Below are 25,108 nucleotides of genomic sequence, written 5' to 3'. Positions count from 1 at the left end.
ATCAAAATGTTCTCAGTCACAGCGCTTCACAGGACAAAATGTTTGGCATCACTATGAGGTAGCTCCGTGAACTAAAGGGGGATGAAAATGAGAGCTTAGGGAAAAAATTGGCAGTGGTTTAGCTCTGGTTAAACCTGGAGGATTGCGAAAGCAACGAGGAGAGAGAGAGAGAGGTGATGGAGAGTGCGCAGCAGCGACGCCGGCCTCGGCACACTAGCGCGGCGGTGGCACCTCTGAGCCACCTGCGCAGCGATAGTGGCGGCACCTCAGCTGTGCGCCGTGTGATGTCCCTGCTCCTCGCGCGTGCACAATATGGCCTTTGATCAGCTCCGCAAAATGGCTTGGCAACTCGTGCAGTGTTGCTTTCGCAACAAAATGGGATCACATTCACTGGATAAAAAATTAGGGCCTTCGAGTCCATTCAAGGCCTTCTAGTAGGTTTTCCACACAACTAAGACTAGCTGCCCAGAATGGACCTATAAGTACCACATGTCCACTACTGGCTGCCAAACTGCTCTATTATCTTATTTGCATAATCCCATACCCTCTCTGCCACTGTCGAGGAACATGTGAGCAAGGGATGAAGTAGGCAGTGAAAGAAACGAGGACACTAGCTTAGGCACAAACATCACAGAGACTTCTAGCGAAGCGCATACCGCTACTGCATCGCACACCGCCAGTGCTCACGTGCTGTTTGGTCAAGATGCATCGGGCGTGCTGCACCCAGCTTGTCGGCAAGTGGTGCCATCTGGTGCCCTCACAAAGATTCTGACTGGTCTCAAAGTGGCAGGAGTCGGCCCAGGTCACAGGCACGCGGCGTCACCGTCGCTCGAGCAGGCCATGGTATATGCTGTTTCTGCCTGGTCTTTTCAGCCCAACAATAACCTTTGTGATGCCGTGCGTACCTGCCTTCGCAACTTGGTTTCTGTAGGTGATAATTTAAAACCCCGCCTAGTTCATACAGCTCAAATTGATGCTACAGCTCACACTGACAACAATTTTCTACCCTTGTTCATGCAGCACCCTGTGCACTTACGCAGGTCCTAAAGGATGGAGGACGAGCGCAGATGGGCGGACGGGTGGAAACCAGACAGACAAATTTTGTGGACAAAGGGAGGTGAAAATGTAGCCGTCAAATGCATTCCTCCATTAACAATAACTTCTGATTTGAAGTTCACACTGTTTCACAAGCATATGTTATCAGGGTTCTACAGTCACAAGCGGAAACACATGCTGTTGAACAATCCTGCTATTTTGGAGTTCGAGATACCATATACAATATAAACCTTTATCCATGGGCGCACCCGTAAAATTAACATATTTTTGCACTCAAGCACAACGAAATGCTGCCCATGGTACTGATCAGGTTATGTTCTGAAAAAGTCTCACTTAAAACACTTTTAAATGTGTAACAAATTTTTAATTTTGTCGGTGTGAAGATGATCTTCAAAATAATACCCCAGTAGCTCACTTTCTGCTCCCATTGCACGTGTAACAGCCTTTTTGTGAAAATCATCACCGCAGAAGGACTATTAGGTTGACAACAAGGTAGCTGTACTAGATATATTGGTATATAACCTAAGCTCCAGACTTGCCAGGATTGAACTAAGGTCCTTTGGCTCAGTACCCGAACATCCTGAGCACTGAGCTACTAACAGGGAATAGAATGCTATGCACTGTCACACAGTAACCAGAAACACAAATGGGAGCAGGTAAAAGCAAAAAAAAAAGGGACGTGAAGCAAGTCTTGTGGCCAACAGTAGACTCACCTTGGAGTCTGCACCTGAGGATACAGTCAGACTGATGGGTGAGGTGGCACCATCATCTCTCTCGACCAGCATTGGGCTGTTGCCTGGCCGCACCACTACCACCCCTGATGCTGCAGCTGCTGGCTGTGCAGCCTGGGCCCCACTGTCGTCATCTTCTTCATCTGAGAGCTCACCCTCCCAAGACATGGGTCGCTCCCGCTCCTCTGTGTCCCCCCAGGTGACCCCTGGCTGGCTGGCCCCATTTACTCGCTGCTTCTTGGGTCGCAGGTGCACCGCCAGCCCTTCACCCGTCACCTGCAAGGCCAATATCTCAGCAAGGCTAACACAAAGTGCCAAACAAGTTCAGCACAGAGTCTCACAAGAGTTGCTACACCCTGAACAAAGTACAACATCAAAGCGTTGCTTGTCCTCAACTTCAGATTTTGCCAGCATTTAACAAAAGATACTTCCATAAAAAATCTTCCTCTTCAAAACAAGAGAACTTTTCTTGCTCTCCTCTGCACAATCTTTTCATGAGGTGCTTATTGCTGGTCCTCTTTGCAATTGCCAGTGCAGCCACTGTTTACCTAACAGCTGTCCAAACGCAATGCTCTTATACAAGCACCCATGACAAATTTCCATTACAGCCCTGAGGACACGAGAAAGAGTTATGCACAATATTCTATTGGCTAAATCCTGTTTCAGACAGTTTCTCAAGCTGCAGTGTAATCCTTTCCTAATTCCCTTATAGCGTAAATGTGCGCTGTGTTGCTGCACTACAGGTCATTTCACTAACAACAGGAAAGTGTAAATTGATTGAGTGATTGATCAACTGGCTGAATTGATGGGTCAGTCAGCCAACTAGCCGATCAATCAATCAATAAAAAGTATTGCATAAAAAACTCACCACATATTAAAGCTTAAAGCATCTCTTTCAGTTTTTATTCTTAACCAACACATTGACACTATAGCCCAGTACCAATGCAAACCTGTGTCCCCCTTTCCTGCTGGTTTTTCTTTGGGAGAAATGTCACAACCTCAACCTGGACCCTCTGTACTCAAACAGCAGAGCTACACAAGGGACCAAGAGCCATCCTTTAGACAGGCACAAGATGGCACACAGTTCACCAGCTTACCTGCATGACCTCTGGGTCGTCCCCGTCATCCTGGGGGGCAGCCCCCAGAGGGGGAGGGGGCGCCACGGGGCACACGCGCACTTCCTCCATGCCGCACTGCACCACCATGAAAGCACTGGCGTTTCCGGGCCCTCAGCTGGCAGTTGCCCACAGGCTGGGGCCATGTTTGCACTGCTGCCTGTCACCTGCAACAAGCACACAGCCACCAATGACGACTCAAGCTGTTTTGCAAAAGCTGTCCCAACCGGCCCCTCTCTATTGTGCAAACTGCTTTTTACAGATAAAGCAGCTAGGCCTTCCTTCGAAAAAAAACTGAATGCACCAAACCATACTAAAAATTATGGGGACGATCAACGTAACTGATGCGTCAGAATGTAATAGCATTCAATTAGTGGCTCAACTGTTCCTTGTTGTTAGATGTGATCCCACTGTGGTGGTTAAAATCTCCCGCAGTTTCTTTTCTGCTCCATGTGACAGAGGTGCTTCATTGCCCCTTTACACATTGCGTCTGGAAGTGGATGAAAGTTTATAAAGACTACAATACCCTAAGCACAGCGTGAGAAGCACACATGAAAGTTGAAGATCCTGCGCCTTTTTTGTACACTGCATTTGGAAGGGGATGGAAGCTCTGATGAAGACAACTGCCAAAGAGCAGTGCGAGGGACTGGCAGTTAAACACGCAAGACGGTAGGCTGCATTAAAAATCATATTTGGTTTGGCTTATTGGGATTTAACGTCCCGAAGCAACTTAGGCTATGAGGGACGCCGTAGTGAAGGGCTCCGGAAATTTCGACCACCTGGGGTTCTTTAACATGCACTGACATCGCACAGTACACGGGCCTCTAGAATTTCGCCTCCAAAGAAATTCAACCGCCACGGCCGGGATCAAACCCGCGTCTTTCGGGTCAGCAGCCGAGCACCATAACCACTGAGCCACCGCGGCGGCAAATCATCTGCCATCATGTCGTCCTGTTCCTTGGCTTGCCACCTCATATCAATATATTACTTCACTGGTTCCCGATTAGAATTAAAGCAAAAATTTAAAAAAGAAAAAGTTGCTCTTGAAGGAAGCATTCCCTCAGTGCACGGCACAATAACGGGTTACAAGGTACAGAAATGCACGACATTTATTTGATCCAATATGGTGTAGTACACTGCAAAGTGCACAGATGTTGCTTAGTCCTAACAAAAACAGGGTTTTATCATTAATAAACGTGCACTACCCAGTGCATCACCACTGGCAGCATCGCTACTGCTCTTGTCGTCGTCTGAAAGCCTCCAGCTCGAAAAACGAGGCCAGAGTCACTGCCGGAAACAAATTTTACATCGTCAGCATTGATGCTGTTAGAACTGCTCCGAGAAGTAGCTCTTTTTCTTGGGACATCGCCACCACTGGCATTCTTCCTGCGCAACGCCATTATAAAACGACGGTTGTCAGGCTTAACACACGCACCAAAGGAGTGAAATTAGTTTTTTGACGGACAACTACTGCCATCCAGTGTTGAAAACTGCACGCTATGCAACTGTCAGCCATAACATGTCTTTGGCGGTGGGAGCAGCACAATGTCGAGCCGGACGAGTGCGACTCGTCATTGGAGATATTGGTACAGTCCCCCACAACGAGTACAGTTCGGGGTTGGCAGTTACAGGGTTAAGCAAGGAATGAAATGCTCATACTTTCAAAACGCCATCATGAACTACCTTTTCAATTATTGCAATAAGTGCTTAAAAAGTAGTTGCAACACTGCTCAAATACTTCAGGGACTATTTTTGTCTTCCTTGGCCCTGATTGGACAAGAGAGCTCTAGCTTTCACAGTGCTCCAAATGACTTGTGAGAAAGTACGGGTGTGTCCGGAAATTAATGAAATTATTTTTTTTCTGGCCCTGCTGTCAGTCTTACCATGCTCGGATTGGTTGAGTTAGGTGGGGGGGACATTCAGCTTTTCATCACTGCCCAGCGCAGTCTGCTCCAAGCTTTGGGGCATCAGGTTCGCTGTTTCCGTGTACCTACTGACAGCGCTTGAGTCACAACATGCGATGGCATCCGCACAAGAACAACAGTGCACGATCAAATTCTGTGCTAAACTCGACAACAGTCTTGCCGACACCTACCTAATGATTCAACAAGCCTACGGGAATTCTGCTTTGTGAAATTCTCAAGTTTCAAGGTGGTTGAAGGCATTTAAGGCGGGCCGGGATGACGTCGATGATGAATCCTGCCCTGGACGGCCGTCAACGAGCAAAAGTGATGAAAATGTGTCTCGTGTTCGTGGTCTTTTGAACACAGACTGTCGAATGAGTGTGCAGATGATAGCAGAGACTGAATATTCCAAAAACCATCGTGCACGACATCCTAAGTACATGGATGCGCTCGAGAGATTGAGAAAAACGGTCCTGCGAGTGCGAAAAGAGATCGCCGATACCTGGCAGTTGCACCACGACAATGCTCCCAGCTACACTTCTCTCTGCGTATGGGAGTTCCCGGCAAAGCACATTTGGTTACGCTGCGCCCGTCCCCCCCCTCTATGGTCCTGACTTGGCTCAGGCAGACTTCTTCCTGTTCCTGAGAACCAAGAGTGCCTTAAAGGAGTCCGTTTTGGCAAGAACAAAGCGATCCAAACCGCCGTGACAAAGGCTCTAAAGAAAGTTCTTGTCGATGCCTTCCAGGATGCGTACAGTGTATGGTAGAATTGCTGGCGAAAATGTGCGGATGCCAAAGGGGACTACCTCGAAGAATTTTAAACGTTTGTAACGATATCTTGAATAAATTTTTTTATACGGATAAAATTGCATTACTTTCCGGACACACCCTGTATACTCAAACTTCACAGTGGTTTCATGTTTAGTGATAGTACTTGACCGATGAATGTGAAACAGTAAAATACATGGCACGGCATGCTACCTGTTCAGAAAACAGTGAAACATTGCTCATTGCTAATAAAGCAGACTAAGTGCCACTGCCCTCGACAGGCGGTGTCACAGTCTTTGTGAACAGTACTCATGTGTTCAGCTAACCCTTTCCAGTAACAGTGTCATATTCTGATATATTGCAGACAAAATGGAAAAGCCCCATTATTAAAAGGGGTGTTCACAAAATCATGCCACTAAAAGCATATTGTGTGTGAGATCTGACCATGGCTGAATGAGGATCAGGCAGGAAAAGTTTATTTTTGCCTGCAATACTGACAATACAAAGTGTTGTGTTTCAGACTTTTATTTTTTCCCCGCGACATTAGGACTTTACTGGACACTCTGGACACTTTGTGTCTTGAATTCTCTTGTGTGAACTTAGCATCTTTGGTACAACAGATCACATGCCAACATGGCCATGATCAAAGCAGCAACAGCTCAAGAAGCAAATGCCGAAGTTCCATCTGGTAATCACCACTGACAACTGCACTTTTCTGATTAGTACTCAGATTAACAGAGAAATATATAAACCATGTTAAAAGAGTGGACTCACATCACAATGACACACAAAAATATGTCAAAATTTTGCAAGCTTATGTAGGACTAGTTCAGAAGGAGTGCATGTGCTTACTTATGATGTCCAAAGATTGCATACTGTGCCTTGCTCATAAAAAGTGAGTGTGCTCACACTCAAGTAGCTCCACTGCCTGCTACTGAACTGGTAAAAGAAATAACTCAAGGAGGTAAATCAGTTCACTGAAATAATAATGAGAGCAATGCTGTACATAGTAATCTTGCTACATTCATTGTTGCTCTTCTTAAAAAAAAAATCGAGTACTCTACAATAATTTGCAAATGTACTGAAGGAGTACTTTAAAGCCACTACTGCACAGTAAAATCACAGTTTATTGGATAAACTCTGATGTAATGCATTTTATCATTCACTTAATTCATTTTTTTTTTTAAGTTACAAAGCTACAAAGAAAAACTTGAAAAATTACCTGGTATAGCCAACAAAGAAACTCTGGAATAAATCCACACTAGTAAAGTAGTTCATTTTCAAACTAACTCAGATGAATTGATTCAAAATGCTTTTCACTTGAAGACTAAATGCTCTTCTACTGCCAAGAATTTATAAACTATGGCTACTGGGTACTGGGGCGCGATTACGAGTTGCTCAAAATCGTCTCAATCGGAAAGTGTCTCAAAAAGTGTCTCATTTGCCCCGTTCCTATTGGTCGGTCGTGACCAGCGGCCATATTGTTTTTTTGCGTCACCGGCCGACGTCATAAGTGTGCAAAAAGTGTTGACGTTGATCACCTAATTATGCGAGCCGATTGAGACGATTTTTTGAGACTAGAACGAGTGGTCTCAAACCGCTCGAGACAGAAAATGGCGGTTGTTTACATGGCCGGTGGCCGCGCGAGCAGCGGTGTAAGAGGGTGCATGAAGACGGTTTTGACGTGCCGGACGAGTTGTTTCGACGTTTTGACATAGGAAGGAGCATAATGGCTGTGCGACGAACTCGGCGTTGAACTTGGAGGTGTGCGGGTGAGTGCGCGGTCAGTGGAGCGGTAAGTGCCTGTGCGCGCCTTCGCCGCCGGTGGGTTTCAAGACACCGTAGGAAATGAAGTAAACGTCGGCGTAGCCCAACCGACTGTGCAAGTGTTTGCGGTGAGTTGCGGAGACCACTGTCAAAGTTAAGTCGCAGAAGGTGCGCGCTTTCCGGCGAGACCCCTCAAGACAAGGCGGCGGCGAAGGTGGACTTCCTTCGAATAAACTTTCGCCACCGCAGTATCCCCGGCGGCGTCATCCGAGCATCATCCGAACGGAACGGCACCACCAACACGAATATCAAGTGCTTAACCCGAAGCGGGCGGCATGAGTTGGTTACGAGGCGGAAGAGTGATTGTTGCCGCAGTGACCGGGCGTGCCGGCTCTTAATTCCCGCAGTGAGATTGCAAGCTCCCATCAGCTGCACCGGTCTGCTTCCGTATGTCGGCAGTTGCTGCAGTGTGATTATTCATGGTCGCCGGGTATTTTCTGAACAAAAATAAATATAATCACGCATCGCCCTTGGAGCACATTTGCCATCGATAGCAGCAAGGTGAGTTCACACTGGCGAGTCGCGGAGGTCGCGCGACAGGCTTAAATCGATTTATTACGCTCCCTCCCCGCTTTACATGTGCTTCGCAAACCGTAACTAATTGACCGAAATCGGTCGCCTAGAATACTAGCGCGACGATTGCAACTCGCCAGTGTGAACTTGCCTTGAAGCTGCCTTCGCCGGTTTTCGAGCCAAGCGCTCCTTCCAAATTGTTCTCGGCAGACTCGTAGCAATCACTGCCTTTAAACAGATTTTTCCGCGCACTTAAGACGTCTGCGCAGTACTTTGATTCTGCGTAATGTGTAAAAAAAGGACAGCCGTCGAATCAGCTGATTTTTTTTCTGGCTGCCATGTTTACGATGGCTGAGTATGTGCGTGGAGGGATAAGGCTGAATCGGTTGAATCAGGCGGCAGCTCACGCCGCCTAGCCGCCGCAACCGACGCTTTTCCAGCGTCAGCGCACCCTCGCGGCAGCAAAAGTGACTGAAGAGCAAACTTAATTGCAAAATTGAGGACGCTTCTTCTTTTGCTTCATGTCGTTGAGTTTGAAACATAGTTTGTTAGCGAAATAAAACATTCTTCAAATTATTAACGGCGTGTTTACAGCAAAACTTTAGTATACGGTCCCTTATTGCGCAACTAAATGCTTCCTGGGTGGAACCCTACTATTAGACACCACAACCTCGCTGCTAATTGGTTGATTCCGCGGTCAACAACTCGCGGTGTCGTCATTTTGACGTCAGAGTCTCAAAATTGAGACGATTTCTCGTAATCGCGCCCCTGAACTCTACCTGTGCTGATTATCACAATGCAAATGCAGAAATCTGCAGACACCAGAATTATTAAGGACTTTACAGCTAATGAGCATGCCAAGTACACAAGAAGTCAGCAGAACATTCTTATGTTCAATGCTGTATGATATAACACTAAACTCAGCCTACCTAGTGCTACTGCGCTATGACTGAAGAAACAGACAAGAACAGCATAGACTGAGTCAATGCTACTGTCAGATGCATGATAGTCAATGCAGTACATATAAACAGATCAGATATTACTAATTCTCGAAAATTTGTTCAGCAGAAAATTTTAATTTTCAAGGAAACTATCGTGTTTTCATTTGACCACATCCCAGGATTTGGTTGCACTGAACTTTTTGTATTTCACCCTGCCCCTTTTCCAAGTTCAATAAAAGTCTTCTACAGCTGTTTTGCTGTATCAACACACTATCTGAAAGTCGAATTGCATGTGGCCAAAATAAGGCAAACAAGAAGCTCAAAGAATTCCTTGTACATAGCACCACAACTCACACAGCGTGCCATTCTGAGGCCTCCCTGAATAAGGATCACTGAGGTTGTAGAGGACAGCCAAATAAAGTGTAAACAAAAGCGAACAAATAAAATGGACAAAAACTACATGTATAATGACAAATTTTAAGCTTTCTTGCTGAGAATGTTGCATTTTCTGATAGCACATGCTACCAGCAATATAAAGCCACAACAAGATGAGCTATCCCTTTATGCCAATCCCAAAGCTAAAGCCTTTTTCCAATGTTCTTCTATGAAGCACTACTCTAACAAAACTGCCTACAAAGTGCTGGACACCACAAATGCTGAACTGAGCTCACTCATTGAAAAAAATAATGGTTGTCCTCCGGAGTGCAGGCATGCCTGTTTCATTAATAGAAGCAAGCAAGAGGAATAGGAATGAGACTTACTTAGCCCTGCTTTCTGTGGGTCTTCAAATGACAGCGTGGCTTAATAACACACCAGGTATATAAAAATAAGCTTTCAAATTCAATTATATTCTTCCAGAATGACCCACAGTATGTACGGTTTTCTGAACATTAATGGTTGATTGACTGAAGATTCATCACCTGTCAACTCTCGAAAGGTCTACTTTGTGCTTCAAATTATAAGTTGCGTCTCCCATGAAAAATTAAAGCTGCATCAACAGCATTCATCAACACTTCAAGATATTTTAGGATAGACGGAAAGTAGTTTATGTACAGCAAGACGAAAATAGGTCCGAGAACTGAACCAAGAGGTATACTAGCAAGTACTAAGTGCTGTCTGTGGATGAGAAATTAGGTTGGTTGGTTTATGGGGTTTAACTCTTTCGTTACCACGCCACTGTGCTTCGGTCACCGGTGATCGAAAAATTCGAAGCGCTACGGCAGCGCGACCGCGGCCGCTACGGTCTTGCTGAGTCATTCGGTTTGTTGTTCACACATTAAACTTCAACTTCCTGTTTAGTTTATATTTTTGCCAAGAAGCGGCAATTTTTGAGACGCGCTTGAAGTTGGGTGTGCGGCGTCGGGCGCTCCGAACATGCCGTCATCATCGGGAATGGCGCTCGCTCGAAAAAACCCCGTTCCACTCAATTCCGCTGCGTTTGCACCACATATTTTTGATGTATCGATTAGCACGGACCCTGACGACGATGCTGTATCGTCAGGTATTGTTTCGAAGCCCAAACTGGGCAACGAGAGCCCAGAACGCTCGCCTGTGCGTTCAGATTCCTCGTTCCGGTCTGTTTGTGCGAACCGAAGCTCCTCATTGTAGCCGTTACGGTGATGTGGCGCCATCTAAGTTGTTCTCCAGAGACTACAGTTTCGGTTTCTGCGTGGAGAGCAATTTTCCCACGACGCGCAAATTTTTGAAACGCCCTTGAAGCGGAGGGTACGGCGCGGACGCTCCGTGCATGGCGTCGGGCGCGCAGACGGCGCGCGCTCAGAAAAACCTTGCTGCGCGCAATTCTACTGCATTGACTGCAATTATTATCTATGCTATGAGTAGTAGAGCCTCTGGTGACGATGTTGCATTGTCAGATTTTGGTTCAGACGCTGTAACTGCGCAAACCGATCCCGGAACGTTGGCCTGATAGTTTCGCTTTCTTTTTCCTGTCCGCTTGTGCGGGCGCATCTGGTTTGTTGTTCAGACGGTTAGTTCCATTTTCGGCCTAGTTCGTAATTTCCCCGCCAGTCGTGCATTTTTGAAGTGCCCTTGGAGCATAGGCTTATTGCGACATAATACGCGGTGAGGATGGCGTCGCGTCGAGGTCGGGCGCTTCGCGCGCTCGGAAGAGTCCCGCTGCACGTGATTCTCCAGCCTCTGCAGCTGATTTTCAAGATCCTCCGAGCAGCAGTGACTCGGACGAAGATGTTGTAACGTCGGATTTCGATTCTGCAGCTACATCGCAGCTATACTTATCGCATACTATATATCGCAATATCACACCTATACTTGTTGTGTTTTATATTTTTTTTTAATTTTTGACGTAAATTAAATAAGTTTTGATTTGTATTTTTTAAACCACGCTTACCAAGCTTTCGTTTGGCGCATAACATTACACTTCCAATTTTTTTTTCTTGGACTGTAAAAATCATATAAAGGGCACTCTCAAACGAGCCTTTTCAAGAGGCATGAAGAAAAAAATTCTAGCTCGAAAACTATTCAAGTTACAATTTTCAAACTTTAATGCCATGTTTTAGAAAGAATTTGAATTGTTTTGTATATTCTAGAATTTTTTTAGTACAAGTGTTTGGAAAGTTATTGTCATATAAACACAAAACTTTTCTTCTTTTTTACTTTTTGTTGTGATTACTGATTTTTTTTCACAGCATTTCAAGCAGAATAGGTGTTCAAATAAATTTCATTATAAAGCACATTCTATCTGAATTATTGTTATGCATTTTATATAATTTTATCTATCACACTTTTCCTAAAAAAAAATGTTGTCTGAGACATATGAAAAATGGTCGTTTTTCCCGTGGTAAGGAAAGAGTTAACGTCCCAAAGCGACTAAGGCTATGAGAGACGCCGTAGCGGAGGATGAGAAATTAAGACTGTTAAGTGCAACACACTGCTGCAACAGACCCCTTTTTTATAGTCTAAGTTGGCTTTGTCACGCTGCACGCTAGCCTAACCATGGTGTCACTGTCCATCAGCAAAACGAGGCTAAGGTGCTGAAATCGCATGTTACTACTCCACTGGTGCAGGTGATGTTGCCATGGGAGCGACGCTGACATATTCCACCACGCAAAACATGATTTACAGCTGTAATGTTTCGTATTAAAACACAGCTGCTGCCATTCATAGGGCGTGCAGCACTGAGGTGAAGCCAACTTGACATTCATGGAAAGGGTCCAGTATAAAAATATTTACACATATTATGGAGCTCAATTATTCACATTAACAATGCCAAATGCCTCTGTAATGTCTTAGTACATCATCATAGCAACGTTGTTTCCAAGAAGAATAGTGGATGCTGTTGATCACTGTGACACAAATTTTTTTACAATGCAGTCAAATTTTCTTTTGTGGATCCAAAGTACTTTCTCAAAAACTCTCATAAAAAAAAACTCAAATTGGCCTGCAATTACATGGCTCTGACTGAGCTTCATCTTAATAGTCACTTCGATTGGTGATCTTTGCTGTGTGAGTTATTTAGTAACTGGTGCTAGAAAATTCCTAGCTCTCATTGGACTGCTGCCAAGCTTCTAACCGAAGATTACGAGCACCTGCCACAATAAACGTGAAGGTATTGATGGTGTTCAAGTTTCTCCGAAGAGTACCCAGAAGTCAATAACCCATTCACTTCCAAAGACAGTGATACGTCATCCTAGATTTAAAATTAAAATATTCGCTTGAAATACGCATCAAAAAATGGTGCCACATGCTTGGATGCTAATTTTTGGATAGTAGGTTTTGCGTCATATGACGCTACTCATTAGTTCACTAGTTCTGAAAATATACTGCAGGAAAAAAAATTATTTTCTCACTACTTCTTTAGAACACTACATGGTGTTGCGGGAAGACTGAAGTTTCAGGGGTGCTGAAATTCATATGCTGCTTTCTGGCAGTGAGGGGAATGTACACCACAAATACCCTAAACTTTCATATGATAGTGAAAGCAGTGAGTGTGACTTGGTCTGCAAGGTGCGGATTATTACTCTGGTGCTGAGCCTGGCGCTTCAGCTGCAGCTTGAGTCCTGGCTTGGAAATCCGAAAGTGTACAAGGAAATATTCATAAATGAGATATATCTGGCTGTTTACATCGGCTATATATTGTACCAAAAAAACAGATGAGAATGAATATGCTACACCGAGAGAAAATTTTTGCTCATCGAAAAGATCATTCAGGTGGCTGTGTTGTTCCGATACAAGAGCACAGGCAACCAGCTGCAGCTCCATCCCAAATAGTCTAGAGGCTTGGCAATGGCGCCATTTTGACCAGCAAATACCTCTGATTTTTGGCATTACAGAAAACATAACGCAACTATTCAGTTTACAAAGCCCAGGACAAAACAGTGAAAGCTGTCAAAAGTGTGAAAAGTGCCACTTCACACTTGACACACCTGACTGCCTGAAGTTTTTTCACAAATAAAAAAATTTTACTTGCTCTAGATTTGGAATTGTTTTTAGAGCTGAACAAAATAAAAATTTACCGTATGCAACCTTTTCGGCGCGAATTATTGCTAATTTTTTTGAGCAGTCCAGGTCGTGCTGCGTCACTGCAGATGGACCACGGAAGCAAATAGGTTAATCTGTGCCTTGCCAGTCACTGCTTCACCATACTCTTCTCCCCCTTCAGAATGAGAATTTTCATTTTTCATCACACATTCCTTCCTAGGTCAACTCCCCGAGCTAGCAACATCTTCCCCCATCTTATAAAAATTAATTGTACTAGCTATATCTTTGCATATTGTGTATGATTATAATGGAACTGTAGGTTTACAATGATTGCATAGCTAACAGTTCAGCCCAGAACGAAAGGGGAAACTGTGCTTCTGAGCACTGTGAAGTCTTGCAGTGCACATCAGCAAATTCGTACATATTAGAAGCAAACATACCGGAACCAATAGGTAGCAATGACAGCTGAACTGAAGACTGCCCCAAAGACCAACACCATGCATCACCAATTGCCCATCAGTAATGCATTTAAAATTTAATGGCACCACTGGGGTCACCAGTATACAAGAGATTTTTTGGACATGGCTGCTTACTACACACTCATCACACCCGAGCGAAAGTTGTTAACCTAAATATATGGTCCTATAAATGTACATAAAATCGAAGCAACGTCGGTCCAACAGTTCTTCCCGCATGAGTTTTCTCCATGCTCTCTGCTATGGGCCTTTGGGCCTACATAAACATGCAACGTTTTATGGTGTACATTTAGTTAAACACATCCATGAAAAAATCCGCATTTAAATCCAAGTTACAAGATATCTCATGCAAAAGCTCGAGAGACTTCGGAGCTGTTAGACCGCTAGGAACAGAAATCTGGTTTACACAAAGCGAAAAACTTGGGAGGCTGCTAGCTTTGTTGAAAAGCATACTACATGGGAGCACAGCGAGAACTCTCTTAATTCCAATGGCACTTAGGCTGCAGAAGTGATGTGCTTTTAAAGACTTCAGCAAAATACAAATGTGCATTATAATGAGCCGGGGACTAAAGTGGCCATTAAGAGTTTTTCACTGCCACAGAAAGCATACGCAATCAATCAAACCTAGCACTTTCATTTACTATATGTGGAGTTACTAATATCAGACTTCACTCTAATGAGATGTGTTTTGTTTCAGTAAAAATACTGCAGTACAAAAGCACGATTTATTTAATACAAAATACTAAAATCTAGCAATATCTCTGTAAATATAGGCCCAGTGCATCTTGTTCATAACTCTGAGGCGAAATGTAGTTTATTTCTTGCTTTTTTTTTATGTGTAACTGCCTACATTCCTTGGTATGTGCAAAGGTGCATTAATAATCCGATTCAAAATGCACACATTTTGCTTTCTTGCTGTTATTATTCCTGTCAAGTCTTGTCTTGCTAAAAGCCACAACAGATAATTGATTTATGTACACATTCTAAACTCTTGCTACCCCTTTTCTGGGAAAAAAATTTTAATAGCAGATACAAACAGAAAATTATGGCCTACCTTAAAAACCACACAAATGTCAAAACAGATGAAAATTCTCTTTTTTTATACTTTGATTTTCAAAAAAAGTGCTAAACATACATCTTACGCCAGCAATTACAAATTTAATCTAGGTGATCACAAGACAAATTGTTTTTGCAGTTATATACATAAAGGCTTGGTGGTGGTTGTGTGACACTTTTATTAAAACAGCCTTTATGTTAGGCTTTTAATAGGTCCTGGGTCAAGGTGACGAGGGCATGTTGCAGCCTCAGATCCAGGGAGGCGAGCCAGATGGGCCACGGTGGGGGTGGGGGGAAAGGATAGGCGGGGGACTGGAAGGCTGAGTGGCACTGTGTGTGGACAGTTTGGGCACTGAGGTGTGGAAACGTACCGGTACAAATAAAGTTCTTCGCTGAATACAGTTTAATCTCTTACATACACCAGCCAAACTTTATAAAGGCTTGAGTTGCACACTGAACCCATGATATCATGAACTGTCATTGTATAATATTGGAATATTTGAATGGTATTCATATGGTATTCATATAAGCATCTTTTGAGCAAAAATGCAACAATAACAAAAATTATTGCATGATTTCACTTATTGTGGTTGATTGCACACCTAGATATGTAATAAGTAAGTCAATGAAGTTTCATTAAAAACTTTGCACAGAAATGCAAAAAAGTCAGTTTCGAGAAAAACGAGGCGGTGTCTCCCCCTGACATCCTCGGCCTGCGGCCGATGGTGTTGGGGCGCGCACCTTCTCTGTTGGACATTAAATGTTTGTTCTCTCTCAAGAAAAACGACAAAAAAAAAAATGGAATCACTACAAATGCCATAGCATCCTTCGGTTGCCACTGTTGAAATGATACACAGCATTATATAAACTTGAGTGTTGGTAGGCTGACATAACCAACCAATATGTTCTAAACATTGTGCGTCCCTCTTGTGAGTGTTTTGGTTATTAAATACAAACAAAAATAGACATAGTAATAGTTCAAAATTTGTTCATGCTGCAAAGTTTAGGGAATTATTTTTTTGCTAGGAAGCTTTTAGGTTCAACTTCACGGGATGCACAGAAGGTTAACCTTTGGGTGTAACTTTGGAATGGTGTTAGAGACAAAAACTTTGTTGCAATTGTTTCAGGAATCAATGGATATTTTGATGAAACAAAATTCTAAAAATGATTTTTCAAAATGCTGAGTTCTCAAAGTGGCCTCATACCTTAAGAATAGAGAATTTCTTCACTGTTGATTTGCACAGCATAAACACCTAAAGTTAGATCCTTCCCTCGCTAGCCTCTGGCAGTGAGGCTCATCACCCCCTCGTGAATTTTTTTTAAATGCAAGAATGATCACATTAGTAGAGCTGCAATGATCACCAAAAAATAATTATAAATGAGCTTTTAGTACTCCATACGGATTACTCCCTGGACAACAATTTACTAAATAGTATGAGATTTCAAAACATGAACTTTTCTTTCAAATTTGCATTTGAAAATGAAACTACAGTATGCAAAAGGCATACAGAAAGTATTCACGCAGAATATTCCTGGAGACAGCATGTCAAAATGCTCAAGGACTCTGCAAGTTTTCTTGAAGCAGTCAACATGGCTTTTACAGTAACCCAGCATGAGTAAATAAAACATTCTGCGACAAAAAAATAGTGCGTTTCCCTACAGTGATGAGCCCAACCGTGGCCCTCAATGCACAGAGCACTTGGCCACCATTACCCTCACCTACTCAGAATAACCCTCACTAATGTTCGTACTCTCTTACCCACACCAGCAAGATGACTGCCAAATTAGCTCTTCGTTTATTTTTGTTTCTCTCTGCAAACAGAGAATTGTGCAATAATTACATTATGTATATTGTTATGAATGCAACCTAAGTAGTCCCCTGAACAGTATTTTGAACTGCTGATAATCAGTTTGGCAATCAAATAAAGCATATTGTTACACTCAAAAAAGAACAGAAATATAGTACTAAGCTAGTACATTAGGTTAGTAAGCAATAAGTTAGTAAGCATATATTATTAAAACCAGTAGGCTAAACGTTTCACACAGCAGAAGGTTTTCATATGTATCTTCTGATTCCGCAGTAAATGGTCCCTCTGAGCTAATGGTCTACCTAATGCCTTATAGATAACACAATAAAATTCAGAGTTCAAGATGAACAAAAGCTAGTAATGACTGATTCGAGCTTTCCAGATGCAAAATACAAATGAACACTGACGTCTTTACACTCAGCCACAAGTGGCTCAGTGGTTATGGCGTTCGGCTGCTGACCCGAAAGACGGCGGTCGAATTTCGATGCAGGCGAAATTTTTAGTGTGCGATGTCAGTGCACGTTAAAGAACCCCAGGTGGTTGAAATTTTAGGAGCCCTTCCCTGCAGCTTCGCTCATAGCCCGAGTCACTTTGGGACGTTAAACCCCCATAAACCAAACCAAACACTCAGCCACAAGTTGGACGAAAAAAATTCATTACGTTACCAAGTGAATTCAGGAGACGTTTATCTTGACAGACAGCAAAAACTAGAGCACTGCACGGGCTGGGGCTTACCTGAAAGCCCGGGCCCGGCCAGCGGGGACAGAAATATTTTACCGGGCCTGTGTCAGGCCTGTATACTGACGGGCCTGAGCCGGGCTTGGGCTTGTGCACTGAGCGTGTACTTTCACTGAACGCTCAATTCTTATGTTCTCATGGAATTAACAAAGGGCAAGTCAACACAGGGCCACTTTTCAACTATTTCCAGATTACGAACTGATTAATCTTCGGTAATATGTCATCTGATACGCTGAGTGTGCACACAAATAAAAGCATGAAAACAACACAGAAAATGCAAAATAATTCAGGCAAAACAGCATATATACTATTCTGTATTCCTTAAGCTCATATGCACTCTTTGCAAAGCTCTCAGGTTCTGAAATACTGAAAGTCATATCGACACAGTCCTTTTGCTTGCCCACTACTTAGCTTTGCGAAATCATTTTGCATGAATCTTAAGTATGGCGTCTGCACACAAAATGAAACATTTTTCTTTAATCATTCAGATATAGTCCAAGATAAACAGGAACTATGAGGGTGTGTTCGCTGTTTTGGTGCTAGACTTTAAGCTCTGAGTGCATCACACTTACCTGCACCCCAGCAGATGCCTTTCTTCTGTAATGTTCCGGGCTCGATATTAAAAAGTCTCATATTTCCTGACAATTGTAGAATTATTTCTTCTGTTTGGTAGCATACTCCCCTGGGTTTCCTGAAGCAAAGAGGAGGCTGCGCGTGTGGGCAAATTTGGGCCTTGGAGGGTGCTTCCAGTAAATGCTTAGCTCATACCACTCATGTAGTGTGGTTTCTCTTGTTTCGGTCTGTCTGTTCGTGCTATGCAATTTTCATAATCCATGGGACAGTATCTATGAGCCTTCTCTCGTTTGTCTGTCAAATCCTGCCTTTTTTTTTTTACAACTGTTTGTGTCTTTTAATCTTACAAAAGCTGCCTAAATTAAGTGTCGAAGATGCGACAGCGTTAACAATCAGTTTCAGAAAAGTATGGAGCACGCAAAAGTTGACATCTTCATTGCATAATATATCCGAGCCCAATTGATGCTTCTGAGTTTTGCTTTTGCTGCATGGTAAGAGACAGGGGCAGAAAAAGCAGTGTGAACAGATGCGGATACCTTGCTGCCTTGTCGTCTTGCTTGACTCCTTACTTCTCATGTGGATGCAAGATAAACCTGCTCATACTTTCGTACACAAGGTGGATTTCCATCTTTGAATTCCACACCCTTAATATTTTGACCCTCCCTGTCAAGTTTGTGGCACCATCTCTTGCAACTATAGCAAACAAGCAAAGATGGACATCTGGATGTTTTACGGCAGGACAAGCAAGCAGCTTTTATTTTTGCATGCTCTCTTTTCTCATGGTCATGAATAATGCAATTTACCATTCAGACTGTGTCAACGGGTTAACGCACACCAATTTTCATTATCATATAGATGAGGAAAAAGTGCTGAGGTGGATGTTCAGTTTCGGTTCCACAAACGTGGACATGGCACCTTAATGCCAAAAATATCTAAGTGGCATTTTCTGGCCTCGATACGCTGTTTTTTTTTGGCAAGTGTGCTACAAAATGGGCTTGCTTACAGGTGCTCAAACCATGCTCTAACAAGAAGATAGTTGGATGACTTGAGTGCTGAAGCGTTGTTCATGACAGTAGCCAATGCAGATGTCTCGGATGGAAACTTCTCCTATGATGAAATGGAAGAATGCCTAGGCGAAAACACAGTAAGCTGAATGATATTGGTTAACTGTGCATAGATTGACTAATTCTTTAATATTCCATCTAGGATCCAAATGCTGGCAGCTACACATTTTAGGCGACAGTAGCAGCTCCCAGCACTTCGTCAGCTATCAACAAATATCCCCAACACTTCGTGCCAGGTGCCAAGCTTTTTCAGTGAAATGGATCAAGGGGAATTTGTTTTAACCAACCCACACTGAGATTATAAAAACACAAGAAGATGATGGAAGCAACCGTGGGCCCCAACTTTTGAACACACCAAATACACAACTGTGCAGATGCGAAGGCTGCACCTGCAAGAACCGCGTTTAGTGTCGGAAATGTGGAATTTTCCTCTGCCTGTAATCACAGAACGACTGTTTCTACCTGTTTCGCAAGTCATGAACTAAAGAATAGTTCCCTGAAGTGTATATATTATTCTCACAGCTAAACATTTATTCACGTCTAACAATCAGTTGGAAAAGGCAAGAAAATGCTGCAGTGTATATGTTCATGCAGCAGCTTTAAGGCACTATGTTCACATATGTGGACATGAATAAAATATGCTCAAATGTGAAAATTAGGGTTAATGAGGCAGAAGGGTGCATAAAAAAAAGACCCAGGTCTACCTGAAAACTATTTTTAAGGCAAGGTTTCTGATTACTTCAAATAAATGCAATTAGTAATTAATGCGAAGATTTGTTGTAGGATGCCACATTTTCGATTACATATGCTCTCGGAGTGTCGCATATTACCCGTACACTGTTTACCTGCACGATCGTCTGGATGTGCACCCAGACAGCCCCCACTGTTTTCGAATTGTACGTACTGCCGGTTCACCCAGACCCAGACGTGCGTGGATCATGTTAAGACTGCGCCGGTCGGCTCAATCTGCTGGGATCAGGTTCACATAGACCTGGCTATTGTTTTCGCTTGTGCACTTTGAGATGTGCCCTTGAGGTGACTTTATATTGTGTGCGCGGCCCTTCTCGTACCTGTGCTCTTCAGGCATAGCAACAAGGTTGAAGCGATGACAGCGCCCTAACACCACCAAGTTTTTCACTCAGTCAGAACCCCATATTTAATTGGACTAATAATTTGTAAACATGCGTCCCTAGGTAAGCTCACTAACACTCAACATGAGTGAAGCAGCTGCTCAGGACTTCAGGATGTTTTGACATCAACATGAATAGCACCTGAGACCACATACTTCTTCACAATCATAAAATACACATGTGGCCACATTCACCCACACATACAGCCAAATGAGTTGTCTGTGAAGTGCTTTTTGAATATGACATGTGCATGCATCTAGGCGGGATTTATATAACCACACAAGGAAATGAGGCCACACGAAGAGGCACCATTCAGTACTCTCTAGTAAGCAAAAGCAAGGTCCAAGCAACCAAACGACTGCAATGCTGTCTGAATGCGTGCGTTTAGGAATGCAAGTTCCAGTCTATGTGGTGTATGGATGTTTCAGGGTTTTCTATAATGAACATAGGCAGAAGATCTGTATAAACTGGCGTTATTTAATAAACATCAAAAATGTAGGGTGTTTCTTGAAACTGTCTTCAAGAAAAGATTAATTGATTATTTTAAATGAGTAAAACTGGTAATAAACTCCCTAACGGACATTGACAGGCCAGGCTTGTCACAAGGCACCAGTCATTTTATGTTATGACGAGTTCAACCCATCACATGTTTTGTGGCCCTCTCTGTCTGGTTTACAAGTACGGCTTGTCTAACGCAATTTTTTGCTCAGAAACAGGTTCTGAAATACTGCTGGTTTTTATGCAGTTCAAAATTTTCTATGGTGCTTTCTGTGCTTTAGGTAAAGGATATTACCATTTCCTAAAGTGAAAAAAAAATATGTATATATTTTGTGTGCAAATCTCATTTCAAAAAATATCCGTTAGCAGGTTAATGCCGCACGAGCTTTAGGACCCACATTTTGTACTCACACAAGCTTCAATGACATTGCAAATTGATAAAAATTGCTTACATATGAAATCCTCTGCATATTTGCAACATTATTCATAAGTCTTCAGGCTACATGGTTTACTTCTCAGTCATGTGATGGCGCAGTGAGCATGAAGATTCTCCAACTTTCAAAACTTTACATGGCTGAGAAGGAAACCATGCGGCCTGAAGACTTTTTAAAAAAGCTGCACATATGTGTGGGTCACAGTCAGAAGGCTGCTATCGTCGACAGTTGATTCAACCTGCCTGCATCAAGTTTACAGATACTTAGCTACTGTTTTCGCAGGTGCACTGCAAGATGTGCCCTTCTCAAGCCCCTGCACTTCGGCACAGTAACAAGAACGAAGTAGACAACAGCGCCACTTGTTAGCCCTCTCAAACGAGTGAATCATTAGAAACAGCATACAGAGGTTCATTCAACAAGTTTTTATGTGCCAAAGCAACACTGAGTGCAATGAGACCAGCCATAGGGAAGGGCTCCGGATTAATTTCAGTTGCCAACTGCTTCAAATGCACCAAAACCTCAGTGCACTGCCATTTTGGCCACTCATCTTCGAAATGCTGCAACCATAGTTGGGATTGTACCCACAAGCTCATGCTCCCAAACAGAACACTATATCCACTAAGCGATCAGGGCAGGTGACACCACACACAGTTTGAATAACTGATTACTACTCACTTATGGTGGCACAAATTTTGCACGCCCATATATATATGGGTGGACCAACTACTCATGACAAGATCTGATGTTGCAACCTCTACATGCTATACTACTACTACTACCTGATGCCATTATGCTCTCCTGCGAAAGGCACAATGTATTCCACACCTTAAAAGTCCAAAAATGCTGCTTACAAATGCTTTTCGAACTTCCACTCCACAATCACTCAGCAAGTTTAAGTAATGTTCCAATGAGCTTTCTCACAAAACAACCCTGCTCTGTCCTGAAGGGACGGAGCTCCAGCAGTCAGCCTTAACAGCAAGCACACCACAATACTGCAACTTCACAGCTCACCACAGATGTACAGACTTCTGAATGCCTGCCAAAACAGCTAAATGGGTGTCCCACAATGTCAATATTCATGCTCTGAAAGTGCAGAAAACCCACAATCACTGGTACAAATGCTGCTTGCTACAGTGAATCTTAAGTGCAAGAGTCCTGAACTTTCAGTCATTTGTAGTGCTTCTCATTCATTGGCAAATGTTTCTCTATTTGTTTTTCTTCACTTCCAGGAGGCATGTGCACAAGTTTGGACCTACTCCCACATAGTTCTTACCCGCTGATGCTTCCATTTTTATTAGAATTTTTAGATAATAAACATAGTGGCAATTCTGACTACAGCACCACACTGCACAGTTCTGATTTTATTCATCACAGGTGTTAGTCATCAGCACTGTGAACATAGAAGTAAATAACGACTAGCATTGGCCAAGAAGAATTTGTGCTGATAAAAAAAAAACGACCAAGAAAGGCCTCATATGCTGCATCACACTGTATCATTTTCCGATTTTCTGCACACATTTTTTTTTCAAATACAGATGCCCCTACAAAAAGCCTCATTCAATGGAGTCAGAAAGAGTGAGAAATCAAGCGTTAAATGCTACCTTTCATCCAGGTGGATTTAATAACTACTGCTTTCCGCAGAACTGCATTATATGGAACACAATAACAATTGTTACGCATATACTGTACAATTTAAAAAATTGTATTCTGACAGAATACAGCTTGCATATGATGATTTCCAGCACACTCTCTCCAAAGATGAAGACCAGGACATCAGCGCCAATCCTTACAGCTGATAAACCTCACTCCCATTATTCCTGTGACCTCAACTAATAATTACCTGAAGGTACAAGGCAGTGCTGCATATTAAAAACATTTCCATGCTAGTAAAACTCACACTTCCATAAAATGTGCCCAGACAAGACAGTACATGTCTGAAATATACAATGAATCTAGCAATGCACATGAAATAACTGCGCATCATGCTACTAGGCCAACAAACGTGGTGGTACCTCAATCGCGAGCGTCCACCTTCCAGCTGTCTTCTTTGATGTGCAATGCACAATTTTTCTTTACACACTAATTTAACCATTCATCAAGTCCACGTAACAGTAAGCAAAAAATAATGCAAAGCAGCCACACATCTTTATGGCTATTTCGCAGGTAGGAAAAAAATAAGAAATTATGATTCATTTCATTGTCAATAAGCATAGAGTGCTTGCATGTGTATGATAAGATGGATTTTTCTCTAAATTTTAAAGCTAAACAACACTTTTGAGATAATCACTCATTGGCAACACGAGTCACTGTCATTATTATTACAACTGCCACAAAACGTGGTGAAGAATAGACGGCCCTCCATCCCTTATTCCTCTTGCATTTCACCTTTATGAAACTTCACAGCCATGTCATAGACTTTTCAGGGGCTATGTTATGCAATCACTGATGACTTTCAATCTTGTTAAAACCTTATCTTCTTCATACAACACGTACTAAAGTGTTGCCATTTCATGTACCTCTCATGTTTTATGTTATTTACTGTTGTGTTTCAATCCCGTTATAGCCTTTATCTTCTATATACAACCAGTACTGAAGTGGTGCAAGATAACTACTTATTTCCCCTTTAAAAACAGTCAGGTTCTCCTCATCTACCATTTAATTTCTTTGTTTTCAGCTTAATATTATGCCTTCGAGTGATTTCACATACACAGCCTTCACTGATGTCCTTTGCATTTCATACTTTATTTATTTTATTTATACCGCAGGCCTGGGCCCAAGCAAGAGGGGTGTACATGGCAAGTAAAGAAAAAGGTTTATGGGATATACGGAGTGTTCCGCATTTATCTCTCCGGGTTGTAAAAAAATTCTCCTGCGCAAACTACTGGCTGTTGTGGTTCCAGCACAGACCATAGAGTAGCTTATGATAGTCTTGAGTTTTTCAATAAATAATTTCAGAACTTGCCCGAACTGCCCGGAATCAGTGAAAAAAACTGGAGTCGTCTATGCGCAGAATTTTTGTCTAGGCGGGTGGAGCAAGAAATTTGAGAGGCTGCACCATTTGGGCTACTGCGAGACCTACCCCAGCTCCGAGCAGGAATATTGGTCGCCTTGCAGTTCGCCAGATGGCGCAGCCTCTCAAATCCGCTATCCCGCTCACCTTCACGAAAATTCTGTGCGTAGACGACTCTAGTTATTGACTGATTCCGGGCAGTCCATGCAAGTTCTGATGTTACACATTAGTAACTGTGTACAAGAGTTTAAGGAAATGTTTTACTACACGTGCACTACAGCCAGTAAGATTTACAATAACTGCGATGACTCACAAGGCCCAAAAATGACAACCACTGTAATGTAACACACTGTAACTATGTCTGTGAATTGTTGTCAGCCTGAGATGTCCTACAGCCATGAAGAAACAAACCAAAATACTAGCAAATACCAGGCATGGATCTACCCGATGGACTGGGCTAATCTTGCTGGCTTGCTATCACAAGAGCACCACCTAGGTTTGCCACTACCACAATTAATATCAAGCAGTTTCCCTAATTAATATGTCATTAAAAAGCTCTTGAACTGATATCAGGTAACTGTCCAATTTTTCTGTATTACTAAGCTTAGTAAGTAGTACAGTATGGCAGTGATTAGGCAATAAGCATCAATGTTTTCCTACCAACGTTTTTAGGAATCCTGGCCTGCCATGAAGTTAGCACGTTCCTGTGACCGCTGCTAACATTTTAATATTTCATAAATGACAACCTGAACAATCCTGACCTTAAAAAAGATTGTTTCCATTTATAACACAGAACGCTTTCTTTAAAAATCTCCTCGGCGTGCCACTTGCCAGAGGGCCTGACAATATTTAAGCTTTGCAGTGCTCATTCACTATGTGAGGACAAAGAAACAAACTAAGTGCAATTGAGATATAAAATGATATACAATCTGAGGTTACACCATAATTAAGGAAAAAAATTTAGCAACAAATTCATACCGTTATCTTATTCAGTGTACCAATTTAAGA

General features: G+C 42.8%; 1 protein-coding gene across 1 annotated transcript in view; it reads right to left on the bottom strand.

The window, feature by feature from the left end:
- Nucleotides 1-25,108, bottom strand: part of Hr39 (Nuclear hormone receptor FTZ-F1 beta) — a 55,117-nt gene that overhangs the window by 27,519 nt on the left and 2,490 nt on the right. Inside the window, exons 2-3 of the mRNA XM_089581270.1 lie at nt 2,885-3,069; nt 1,770-2,063 (exon numbers count right to left, since the gene is read on the bottom strand). Of these exons, the coding sequence (XP_089437396.1) occupies nt 1,770-2,063; nt 2,885-2,992 (402 nt within the window). The 5' untranslated portion in view covers nt 2,993-3,069. The remainder of the gene's footprint in view (nt 1-1,769; nt 2,064-2,884; nt 3,070-25,108) is intronic.

Source organism: Amblyomma mixtum, chromosome 3 (assembly GCF_055824585.1).
Source record: "Amblyomma mixtum isolate Tamu chromosome 3, ASM5582458v1, whole genome shotgun sequence".
In the NCBI taxonomy this organism is placed as follows: Eukaryota; Metazoa; Arthropoda; class Arachnida; order Ixodida; family Ixodidae; genus Amblyomma; species Amblyomma mixtum.
Note: the sequence above shows the minus strand (reverse complement) of the source record. Positions and strands in the feature narration are given on the sequence as shown.